Source organism: Corythoichthys intestinalis, chromosome 21 (assembly GCF_030265065.1).
Source record: "Corythoichthys intestinalis isolate RoL2023-P3 chromosome 21, ASM3026506v1, whole genome shotgun sequence".
NCBI classification, from domain to species: Eukaryota; Metazoa; Chordata; class Actinopteri; order Syngnathiformes; family Syngnathidae; genus Corythoichthys; species Corythoichthys intestinalis.
The window spans coordinates 32,833,287-32,846,716 of record NC_080415.1 but is presented as its reverse complement, the minus strand read 5'-3'; the positions used below and the strand labels follow the sequence as shown (position 1 = coordinate 32,846,716).

At 38.8% G+C, this 13,430-nt stretch overlaps 1 protein-coding gene across 4 annotated transcripts in view; it reads left to right on the top strand.

The window, feature by feature from the left end:
* plce1 (phospholipase C, epsilon 1) overlaps positions 1 to 13,430 on the top strand; it is a 151,455-nt gene that overhangs the window by 58,076 nt on the left and 79,949 nt on the right. For 3 of the 4 annotated variants that reach the window (XM_057825375.1, XM_057825373.1, XM_057825374.1), the window contains exons 6-7: positions 11,893 to 12,086; positions 12,197 to 12,342. In XM_057825375.1, the coding sequence (XP_057681358.1) occupies positions 11,893 to 12,086; positions 12,197 to 12,342 (340 nt within the window). The remainder of the gene's footprint in view (positions 1 to 11,892; positions 12,087 to 12,196; positions 12,343 to 13,430) is intronic. The other variant, XM_057825376.1, reaches the window with a different exon arrangement.

Here is a 13,430-nt window from a genome sequence, read left to right as displayed (position 1 = left end):
ATAAATTTCGTCTAGTTTTTAGCCGACAATTCTCAAAATGTTTTCATCCATAAACTTCAAAAGTTTTAGTCCATGAATAAGTAAAAGGTTTCCAACAATTTTGAAAGAACATTGACAGAGGAGCACATAATTGTATAGTCTACATAGACCAACATTTTCATGATGATAACACAGAATCAGCAGGAAAACAGCACATTATTTGCAATTAATTAAATTCACCTGGACGTCACTAACTATGAAAAAAGTTTTCCAAGAGTTTAAGAAGACACTCACTGAGTCACTGCGCTAAATGCTAATGCTAACGCGAACGCTATGCTCATGCTAGAAGTTAGTTTAGTGTGTGTGATCACTCAGCACAGACCATTAGAGGCTAAAGCAACATGGCATAGCCAGGACAAGAAAACAAACCTTACCAAGCAGCACCTGACGCATGTGTTTCACGAAAGGAGCCTGGAATGGGCACACGCTTAAGCCTGTGTGTAGGGCGGGGGGCTCGGAGGGAGGCGCAGCACATCACATGAGTGACACAACCAAACAATCACTGCTAAAATGCGTGCTAACAACACATATGATAAGTAGGGTTGTCAAACGATTCAAATTTTTAATGGAGTTAATCACAGCTTAAAAATTAATGAATCGCAATTCAAACCATCTCTAAAATTTGCCATATTTTTCTGTAAATTATTGTTGGAATGGAAAGATAAGACAAGACGGATATATACATTCAACATACTGTAGATAAGTACTGTATTTGTTTATTATAACAATAAATCCACAGGACGGCATTAACATTAACATTCTTTCTGTGAAAGGGCTCCACGAATAGAAAGAAAGACTTGTAATTCTTAAAAGATAAATGTGAGTACAAGTTATAGTAATTTTGATAGTTTGTATATGGTGACTAAATATTGCCATCTAGTGTATTTGTTGAGCTAAACTTAATGTTTGAATAGAGTATTATTTTGCATAGCTATTTTGATTGGGAGTGCCAGATCTCTTTGCATTGAGCGCTTTTCTTTTATTTTTGAGAGATAGGAATATTATTTTTGATGTGCTTTCACTAAATGATACTGTCGTGACTTAAATGTTCTTAACTGCCCAAATGCATGATGGGAATTTGAGCAACCATGAGTCACAGTGGTTGCTGGAAATGGTATGTCTTCTCTGCGTTTAGTACAATACGTGATGTTAAGACAAGATCATCTCTAGTTATTCTTCCCCATGTCGCTTGCCACAATAGTTATAGCAGTTGTGGAAGAGATGTCACCGCTTATTCCATTAAATAGCGCGGCTCCAATAAATGCCTGCGATACCAATCCACCCTTCTTGGTAATTGGCAGTGCTATGGACCGGCGATTCATGTTGGCTCGTTGTCGTCGGTTGGTTCGATTCGTCCAATTTCCTCCTGAGGAAGACTGCGGCGTACATATAAACACCGAGGGGCGTTGGATTGCTGTTTGTGGGTACTTTTATCAACAAAACAAAAGCCTGTGGGGGACGCAGCACTTGAGCCTGCGCTAACTGTGCACTTTCTCTACTCTCTCGCTCAGTCTCTCGCTCGACCACTTTCTTCCTCACTGCTCAATCTGACAATGCCGGTCACATCGAAAATAACAGCGGCCCCCTTGGCGGGTGTCGGTAACACCTGCATCCACTCCTCTTGCTTTTCTCTGCCCTTAGCTCTCAATATACTTCAAACGGCGCCATTGTAGTCTGTTCGTTGCAATGCTTGAGTGGATTGTTCCGCTAATGCGTTAAATATTTTAACATGATTAATTTAAAAAATTAATTACCGCCTGTTAACGCGTTAATTTTGACAGCCCTAATGATAAGAAAATATCACACATTGTGAACTTATGACGGAAACTATAGCGAATTTTCGGCTCGTTCTTGACTGGCATCCATCATGTTATGTTTTAGTCTCCAAAGACTTTTTTTAGCTCGTCATCGTGACTTTGTATGATAAAACTGTTCGTTGACGAAAACAACACTGCTTGTCCAATATCGGACCTCACCAAGACAAGAGTGAGACAATCCCAAGACCCTCAAAATGTGGTCTTGAAGAGTTACAGCAATAGTCATTAGCAGGGGTGAAACTTAGGGGGCTTCTGGGGGTGCGACCACACCCTGGCCCGGTCCTCTATGGGGCACCGTTTGCAGGCGTAAAGTGGGTGCGGTTGGCCAAGGGTCAAACAGAAAGGTAAGATAATGCCTGGAGCTGTAATATCGTGTTTAAGTAGTATAATATATCTGCTAGTCGCTTGGCCGGTTGTCTGGAGGGGCCCGCAAAAAAAAAAAATCCACTTGCACCACCCCCACACACACACCGGAGGATCGTCTTGAGGGGTCTGCGAAAGTGTGATGGGGGCCGCAAATAATTGTCCACTAGCACTCACCTGTGTTGGACAGTCCACTCGGGGTGTCCCGTTTATACTCATCGCACCTGCGCCCTGTTCACATTTGTTCTGCCTCTGGTCATTAGTACTGAAAGAGTTGAAGGGAGGACCTTTGGAGAATGCGACTCAGATTTAGTGGCGTACAGCCTTGTGAACAATTTTAAAACCAGCAGATGGCATTGATGCATCATTGTTGGTCATTTGTAAGCAGATTTTTAGAATAAAAGCCTGCATTTTGTAAAAGCCAACCAATGTTCTTTTGTAGATAATTGGTAAAAAAGGATAGTTAATGTTTTTTAAATGGTATGAGTTAGTGTACATAGAGTTTTTATTTACTCATATTTCAGGAATGCATTTAAAAGTGCTGTGTGATATAAAGAACTAAATCTCCCATTACGGTGTACGGTATTTTTTATTATTTTGTGAAAGATTATACAATTATGGCAGCCCACGCATTTTAATTTTAAATTGACATCCAATCGACCTGCCACAAATGTTAAATGTATCAAGTAGTGCTGGAACCTAAAACTATCCAGTATACGTTGAAGCAGCACAATAGCATACATATTTTGGCTTAAATGTAAAAATATCTAGTTATCTACTAAGACTTGTGACTAGTGGTTTTGAATTTTGTAAAGGGAACCTCGGACTTAAAGACTTAGGTAGGCTCTAATAAACCACCATTGTTTTATTTTACTAAAATATGTTATTAGAAACACATGTAGCCATTGATTTAAAAATCTATAATATTTAGTATATATTTTCACCTACGGAGGGTGCCATGTTTTACGCACGCAATGCACGCTGGGGGCGATGACGCGGTTGGGCTAGTCTAGGAGAATAGCTGTGCTAGCAAGCAAGCGAAGCTCGTATGACGACTGGCATGATTTTGTCACATTCTGCTGCTGGTCAGATTGTTTTTTACAGAGCTGTGGGATGACTTCCCAACGTCGTACCTGCATCCGATTCCAGCTCATCAGCAGTGTCTTCAAACCGATCCTAGGCGGCTTGCTGAGAATTGACTTGTTGCTATTTTCTTTTTTTTTTTTTTAATCATGGAACCTTTTTGTGTCTCCCTTTTCGCGATCACATGTTTTTTGTGTGTTCAATTAACCCTTTTACGCAACCCCTATGTTATTGTTGTCCACTTGCTGTCTGAAGTGAGCCGCATTTTCTAATTCCGTGGTCAGCGCCGCCCAGTGATGTCACCGCCCAGAGTGCTTGTGTCGTCAGCAACAATAGCAACCTACTAGATAAACTAATTTTACAAATTCTATTAAAACAAAAGTATTAAGAGAGGTTTTAATATCAAATAATTAGAACTAGGGCTGTCAAAATGATCGCGTTAACGGGCGTTAATTAATTTTTTAAAACTAATCACGTTAAAATATTTGACGCAATTAACGCACTCCCCCCGCTCAGACAGATTTAAATGACAGTACAGTGAACTGCTTGTTTTATGGAGTTTTGCCGCCCTCTGCTGGCGCTTGGGTGCGACTGATTTCATAGGTTTCAGCACCCATGAGCATTGTGTAAGTAATTATTGACATCAACAACGAAAACATTAAGAGGGGTTTTAATATAAAATTTCTATAACTTGTACTAACATTTTTCTTTTAAGAACTCCAAGTCTTTCTATCCATGGATCGTTTTAACAGAATGTTAATGTTAATGCCATCTTGTTGATTTATTGCTATAATAAACAAATAGTCCTTATGTACTGTATTTTGAATGTATATATCCATCTTGTGTCTTATCTTTCCATTCCAACAATAATTTACAAAAAACTATGGCATATTTTATAGATGGTTTGAATTGCGATTAATTGCGATTAATTACGATGAATTAATTTCTAAGCTGTAATTAACTCGATTAAAAATTTTAACCATTTGACAGCCCTAATATAACTCATATTAACATTTATCTTTTAAGAATTACATGTCTTTCTATACGTGGTACCCTTTAAGACTGCTGTATATTAGGTTAGCATAAAATTGAAAAATAAATTAATTAATATATACTAGGGCTGTCAAACGATTACAATTTTTAATCAAGTTAATCACAGCTTAAAAATTAATCAATCGTAATTAATCGCAATTCAAACCATCTATAAAATATGCCATATTTTTCTGTAAATTATTGTTGGAATGGAAAGATAAGACGGATATATACATTCAGCATACTGTACATAAGTACTGTATTTGTTTATTATAACAATAAATCAACAAGATGGCATTAACATTATTAACATTCTGTTATAGCAATCCATGGATAGAAAGACTTGTAGTTCTTAAAAGATAAATGTTAGTACAAGTTATAGAAATTTTATATCAAAACCCCTCTTAATGTTTTCGTTTGAATAAAATTTGTAAAATTTTCAATCAAAAAATAAACTAGTAGCGCGCCATTGTTGACGTCAAAAATTACACAATGTTCATGGTGCTGAAACCCATAAAATAAGTCGCACCCAAGCGCCAGCAGAGGGCGACAAAACACCAAAAAACACAAGTAACAAGTGGACATGACACTGTGCTGTCATTTTAATCTGAGCGGGGCATGTGCGTTAAATACGTCAAATATTTTAACGTGATTTAATAAAAAAATTAATTACCGCCCGTTAACGTGATAATTTAGGCAGCCCTAATATACAGTATACTGGAAAGGAACAATTGTTTTGTCAGTGTTCCATGTCGAATATATTTGAGGTATTTTGAAGTGTCTTGCAAGCATTACAGCGCTTACTGAAGGATAATGACTGCCTAATGTCACATCTGACGCTTCCTGACTTTCACTCAGTAGTTGCCACAAATTTCTGATTACAGTAAGAGCTAACGCCTCTAAAGAACTTTGTCCGCCATGTGTGTCATCCGGATGGGAAGCAGGTCTCAGTGGTGCGTTCGCTTACGATAGGAGGGCAAGAATGTTTGCGCGTGCGTGTGACGGCAGCTGCCGGGTGTCGCTCAGAAGCGGAGACACGCGACCCGCGCTGTCCTTTTGTTGGCAGACTCTCCTCTTACTGTCGTGCTCACGCTCGGGCAAAAAAAAGTGTGTATTCTCTGCTGGGATTGGTCAGTTGGTGTTCCAGGGGTGGAAGCAGTTTGCCTTCACAGCAACAACATTTGAGTCATGGTATTGACCCTGTTACGTTTTCAGTTCATTTGTCATAGACTTGACATTCTCAAGCTGTCACTCTGAGGTAACGGTTTATCTTGAAGTGAGATCACCGGTATGGAATGAAGGATTCACGAGAGGATTTCGACCATCTGCAGGAACTTGTAAATGACATTTATATTATCAAATTAGTCGACAAGTATTTCGATAGGCAGTTCGTAGTATAAGGGATAGTACTGACCTCAGAATTGTTCAAATACGTCCCCCCCCCCCCCCCCCCCCCCCCCCCAGCTTCTGAACTCATTGACTTCCATTGACGGTAGTAGAGGTCCAATCCATTCGTACTGTGCAAGTGCAAATCACTTTGCTAGTCATTTGCGGTTTAGTTAGCAGAGTACAGTAGCATCTCGACTTATAAAATTAATTGGTTTTGAACAGTTTTGTAAAGCTAGAAAGTAGAGACAGACGTGTTTTCCATGTAAATGCCCTCATCTGTATCAAACCCCTTTCATAAGACCAAATGAAACACCATGAAGCTCTGAACTAATTGGCTGCAAAGCTTCATTGCTTCAAGAAACTTCATTTGGCCATCAGTGCTCCCTTGGGGTAGACAGTCAACATCTGCTGCCACCTGCTGTCAACACTGTTATCGTCTAATATGCCTCCTAGCATGCATTGCAGCACTACAGATGAAAATATCAAAATTCATTTTCTGCTGTAATTATTTCATCAGTTACTTTTCTAGTTGTTTCATTGGTTGCTAATAATGGTACTTGGTAACACTTTATTTGGCAGTGGCGCGATAAGACTGCCATAAGACCATCATAATTATGACCTGACACTGCCAAGAGCATGAATGAATGCTTGTGACAGATGTCATTTTGTGTCATCCGGCAAACGATCTCACTTTTGAATGGCTGTAAAAGATCCAAGTTGGTGACATATTTTGCCGGATGACACTTAATGAATAGAATAGCATAGAACCTTATTGTCATTGTCAGCAAGAACGTTGTCAACAACGAAATTTGACGTGGCACTTCAGTATACCTAATTATGATGGTTTTATGACAGTTTTATGGCGCCACTGTCAAATAAAGTGGTACCAAATACCATAACTAGCAACTAATGAAACAACTAGAACAGTAACTGAAGAAATAATTAGCACAGAACATTAACTTTGATTGTTATTTACAACTGTAGTGCTGCAATGCAGGCTAGGAGGCATGTTGGACGACAACAGTCTTGACAGCTGTTATGCGTCGCTGTCAAATAAAATGTTGTCTATTAACCAAAATAAATCAAGAAATAAGATGCACTTGACCAAAAGTCGCATGATTCAAAATGAGGGAAAAAAGTAGTGTCTTATAGTCTGAAAATTACAGTACTCGAGGAATTTGTAACATTGTGAGTAACTTTTAACAATGTTAGATTTTTAATCTTTTTTTTAATCGATGATATTTTTTTCTCAGCATAGTTATTTATTAGGGCTGTCAAACGATTAAAATTTTTAATCGAGTTAATTACAGCTTAAAAATTAATTAATCGTAATTAATCGCAATTAATCGTAATTTAAACTATAAAATATGCCATATTTTTCTGTAAATTTTATATATATATTCTGTAAAATAAATTGTTGGAATGGAAAGATAAGACACAAGATGGATATATACAGTGGGGAGAACAAGTATTCGATACACTGCCAATGGGAAAACCCATTGGCAGTGTATCAAATACTTGTTCTCCCCACTGTACATTCAACATATGGTACATAAGGACTGTAGTGGGCATTTCACTCTACTGTCATTTAAATCTGTCTATGCTGTCCTCACTCCGAAGCGTCTACTTTTTCCAAAGCTAGACTGCTAGTGAACGACGCCTTAATAATCAGCCTTCTCCCTTTTTCATCTGATTTATTAATAAAATAGCCTCAAACCATTGTCCTCTTTAGAACGTCGTAAAACTACAACAAAAAAAAGTACACAAGCATTGCATTAGCAACAACGTTAGCTTAGCATGCTACACAGGTTCACTAAACATAAACAAAAAGCGTCTCATACAAAAAATAGAACATTTCGCTTACTAACATAATATGTACATTCTTTACAACAACCATACTTACGGACAAATCTTGTCCAAGGATCATATAAGCACAACATTACAACGTAGGCGTCAGCCCGAGACGTCGTGCAGCCATATTGAACTGGCAAGAAAAAAAATAAACCATGTCGCAAAGCGACCACAAGAGTTCGCTGTTAGACAGCACAAAAAGCCTGCTGTAAAACTTACCAAAAGGCAGAATACTGTCTGAGCGGGACATGTGCGTTAATTGCGTTAAATATTTTAACGTGATTAATTTAAAAAATTAATTACCGCACGTTAACGCGATAATTTTGACAGCCCTATTATTTATATGAACTGTTATTATTATACTTTAAAGAAGAAGCAAATCAAATTGATTTATATAGCCCTTTAGAAAAACTTGAGAGGTCCTCAAAGTGTTTACAACAAAGCAGAATATAGTTAACGATCAAGACTATTACCTGTTGCATAACCACGTCAAGCCAAAGAAATAAAAAAAAAAAAAATCATAGCATTCCGGCGAGGGGAAAAAAAAAAAAAATCCAGAAATAATGCTTAATTTGTCCCAAAAACATGAGTGCCCTCTAGTGGAGAAAATATTTTTCCTTTTGTGCAACATAAAGGGTCATATCCCCAGTTTTCCGTGACTAAGCAGTGCCAAATAAAACTAGGAAAGAGGTTAATATCTGCGCTTTCGAGTCATGTTGACGGCAGCGCTCGGTCAAATATTTAAGTTTTTACGATGTTTTAAAGACGCTGCGTGATTGAACAGGCCGGTTGCTGCCCACCTCTGCACATAAACTTACAGTAGAGGTCTTTATTAGCCAATTGGATGCCAGAAAGATGCAAGGCAATAGCCAATGGCAGAGCAGCTATAAGTATGTTACATTCAGTAAACCGCGAGTAGCAGCCCATACTGTATTTGTACCTTTCGTATCCCGAAATTTATTTCGTAACGAGGCAATAATTTCCCATTGAGGCGTGTCGTAACCTGAAAATTCGGTTTGTAGAGACGTTTGTAAGTAAGTAGTAAGTCCGCACTTTCATGGACAACCAAAAAGTCCCTAAGAAAGGCATTTGGGCTATGCAAGATGTAGGCCAAGTCGACTATTTTGATTCAAAACTTATCTCTTGTATGTGGAAAAAATGCTTTGCTAATCTAGTGGACTTTCGTGTTCTCTTGAGGACCAGAGGTCAATGCACTGACAGTCGCAAGAAGAACATCTTAATGGAAGCTATTTGTCTGAATGTTCTCCTTTTTTCCCGTCGTTTCTGGTTTGAGAGGCGCATTGACTGACTTAAACGGCACTGGCAGTCTGTAAACGTGCTTCCTGGTAGCTCCCGTTTCCCCTCGGGACGCTCTTGATCTGATGGTACCACCGAGCGACTCCCCTTGCAGGAAGCCTGTCCCTCTTGTTGGAGCGATTATGTTTGTTTTAATGCTAGCAGAAGGTATGAGAAAATGGGGGAGTCTTTTATTTGGCGAGAGTAGCACGGGGACAGATGGCTAATAAACCGGGAGGAATTAAAAATGGAAACTATTCTTGGAAGACGTCCTTGAAGATATTTGAGTGTCACTGTGCCAAGTCCTTCTTTAACTCCTTCAATGCCATTGGTAGAACTAGACATGGCAGAAATGATCTTTGTTTGGAGGGTGGGATCATGTCCCAGTGTTGTTTTCGTCAACCACGACGACAACGAAAATATTTCGTCAATGAACACTTCAGCCCCTTTCACAAACATATCCCGGTAAATTCTCGTGTAAGGTGACGCGGGATTTACTCGCGTCATTGCTTTCACGTATGTACAGATGTCCCAGGGTTAGACACTTTTACAGAGTTGTCCCGATTTATAACCAGCATATTACGTCATTTTTGGTCGGCATCGGCTGTCACTAGGAGTGGGAACCTCTTGGTACCTCACGATACGATTTGCGATACAAAGCTCACGATAACGATAATCTGACGATATAGCGATACAACGATTATCGATACATTGGTCAGGAAATCATTCTAGGATATTCTACAAAAAACTAATAAACAGTAAAACAAGCTTATGCTGTGAATTAAAATGAGTTTATTACTAGTAGATATCCAACCCATTTGAAGTGGGAGGGTGGCAGCGAATGAACGAAGCCATCCCTCCCACCTCAAATGGATTGAACGTCTATGGCAGACATGTCCAAAGTCCGGCCCGTGGGCCAAATGCGGCCCATTGTCAAAATTTCATCCGGCCCCCAGCCTCTGTCATAAAATCAATAACATCTGGCCCGCACACAGACTTAATAAATTGGTCAGCAGGACTGCAACCAGCGTATGAAGTCGCTTACACACGAAATGCTGCTCCTCATTTACCCACCAAAAGGCAGCAGCACTTTAACCCTTTATCGCCAAATGTATCACATTTGATACACCTAAAATTTCATGATTTTCAGACTAATTTAGAATTTTGACATTTCTTTTTGAAAAAGAAAAATTATGGATGCAAGTCAACACATGCATCTGCAGGTTCCATGAGGAGGAAAAACATGATTTAGCATGGGTTATAGACATTAGAGCGCTTATTACACATATTCATTTTGACTTTTCTTTTCACAAATTTGAAAAAAAGGTTTCATTAGGACCTTATTTTTCAAATTTTGGGATTCTCTGATAATTGCTTCATGTAGCAGGTATTTAAGGGCTAAGCAACATTACTCCGTATGACCCTCTACTTCCAATTTTCTAAAATGGCGACAATCAACAAAAAAAAAGTTGACTGTGACGGCCGACGCTTCAAGGATAGATGGAATATTTCTTCACTAAAATACGCAACAACTGTGTCTTGCCTCATTTGCAAAGAGACAGTCGCTGTTTCTAAAGATTTCAATGAGGCGATATTACCAAACAAGACACGTTGGCACGCTGTGCCTTGCAAAGCCCCATCTAATAAAAGAAAAAAGAAAAAAAAAAACACTTTTCACAAACAAAATAATAATTAAATGGTTAAATGATTAAATGCTGAAAATGCACATTGTCTTTTAGTAAACTTTACAACCTACCGGAGTCATTTTTTTGAGTGTACCGTAATTTTCGGACTATTAGCCGCTACTTTTTTCCTTCATTTCGAATCCTGCGGCTTATAGTCCAGTGCGGCCTATTTGTTGATTTATTTGGGTTAATAGGTAACACTTTATTTGACAGCAGTTTCATAACATTGTCATATAACGGTAATAATAATGACATAACTCTATCATGGGCGTTACTGAATGCTTATGTTATTAAGTGTCATCCAGCAAATTATGTCGCTAACACCATTTATGTCGAGCTTGGATCTTTTACATCCATGCAAAGTGAGATAATTTGCCGGTTAACACTAAATGACATCTGTCATAAGCCTCCATAAATGCTCATGACAGTGTTATGTCATAATTATGATTGTCTAATAACAGTCTAATGGCGCCACTGTCAAATAAAGTGTTACCAAATACCATAACTAGCAAATAATGAAACAACTGGAACAGTAACTAAAGAAATAATTAGCACAGAACACGAATTTTGATTGTTATTTATATCTGTAGCGCTGCAGTGCATGCTAAGAGGAATGTTGGAAGACAACAGTGCTAACAGCAGGTGGCAGCAGAGGTGGACTGTCTACCCTAAGGGAGCAGTGATGACCAAATGAAGCTTCTTGAAGCAATGAACCAATTGGCTGTAAAGCTTTATGGTGGTGGTTCATTTGGTCTTATGACAGTCGTATGATGCCGCTGTCAAGAGAAGTGCTGTATCCCATAATACAATGAGGACAGCTGCGGCTTACAGTCCAGTGCGGCTTATTTATGAGCAAATGCCATTTTCGTGCCAAATTTGGTGGGTAGCGGCTTATAATCAGGCACGTCTTATAGTGCGAAAATTACGGTATATGGAGTTTTTGGATCGAAACAAGGTAAGGGCTCGATAATATCTTGTTAAAATCACGGCGTCTTTAATTCTGCTCTCGCGTGCTCTCACCTCCAGTTAGGGTTTTGCTGTTTAAATTTTTTTTTTTTAAATGCCCTCCTGGTCAAAATTTTTCTTTCCTCAGAAAATTGACATTTTAAGCTTTCCAGTGATGTATCACACGTGTAAATCAGACTATTTTGAAATTTGGCCAAATTGGGGGTCTCAGAGCGGAAATTCAACTCACCTAAGTGTTTTCCACCATAAGTATTATCCTCCAAAAGACTAAGATGAAAATTAAGAAGGCTGCCAAAAACAACACTGTCTTGAACCAAAAAACATCTGGAGTGCACAACTCTAGTAAGCGGTACACTTCTCATCATCCACAGGTAGCCCAAAATGTCGCAATCGGGGTTGCACTCGACCTAACCCACCCTTCCAAAACGCTGCTTCCACCTTCTCAGCCCAGATGTGGCGGCCTTCCGCTTTTTTGCCAGTCGCCGGAACTTGTCAGCGGTCGCCCACCCGGACCGGCTCGTGTCACCGTCCTTGATTGCCACTGGAGATCTTCTTACCCGCTCAGGTTTGTACTTCTCAACACTAATAGTCCTAGAGAAGAAATATCAATTACCAAGGCGCCTCCAGATACGAGAGTTTGACTGCCTTTGAGTACCTTCTCTTGGTTGTTTCTAGCTTTTATCTTGTGTGCGGTCAGAGGACGTCTGTTTGCTCCCTTCTGACCGGCGCTCTTCTGGAAGCCACATCCGCCCTCGGGGCTCGTTGCGCCTTACCCTGCCCGTTTGGACAGTCGCCCAACAGCAACCACGGCGTACTGAAAGGTGAGTGTCCAACTGTTTGAACAAGTTCCAATGAACTAAGAACTAGTCATAATACCGTATTGGCCCGAATATAAGACGGTGTTTTTTGCTTTGAAATAAGACTGAAAAAGTGGGAGTCTTCTTATATTCGGGGTCTAGACATGATACCCATTCACGACGCTAGATGGCGCCAGATATCATTAAAGTGAATGCTGAACTTGGGGAGTACTAGTATTGTTCTGTCGTGACAGATCTCAGCTACTCTCAAGTTTAACCAGTTTGCATTATGTTATTGCAATGTTTTTCCTTATTCAGATTTGTTTCAAGACTACAGTGACAGTTAGACCTCACTTTGATGGTTAATGCAGTTATTACAAATTTGTTGTTCTATCACAATAGATTGGTTTATTTACATTTCAAAAACCAGAAGCCATTCATTTACGAATGGGATCGCGCTTTAGTTTACATATTTAAATGTTCAGATATTAAGATTTGAATGAGGCAAAATAACATGTTTTTTCTCTCAAATATATTGTTATAATCATTTGTTTCGGATGTACTGTAATTATTTTCTGAATAAAAATTAATTGGGTGTTCAAAAAGTCTTTTTTCAAACTTGAGTCTTGAAAAAGAGGGGGTCGTCTTATAATCAGGGCCGTCTTATATTCGGGCCAATACGGTACTTAAGTGTTCAACTCGATATCGATATTCCCAAAAATTCTTAATACGCGATACCATTTTTAATACTAAATGAATATAAAACCCAAAATTAAGTGTTTATTATAAAAAAATGTAAAATTATCCTCCGTGACCATTACGATCAAGAGTATTGCAAAATCAAATGTCCCCGTGACATGACAACAAGTTTCTTTGTGACCTGTGCTAGTGCAAAAACAAATGAGTATTTTTGCAATCAAAAATCTTATTCTGTACTATCGAAATTATCAATATTTGTATAAAGTTATATAGTATAGTATTATAGTATAGTATTATATAGTATAGTATATAGTTACGTAGTTGTCCAATAATTACTTTTTAACCAATACCCCTATATCGTCCAACTTAAAAAATCCGATACCGATATCAAACCGATACCGATAGATGCGGTC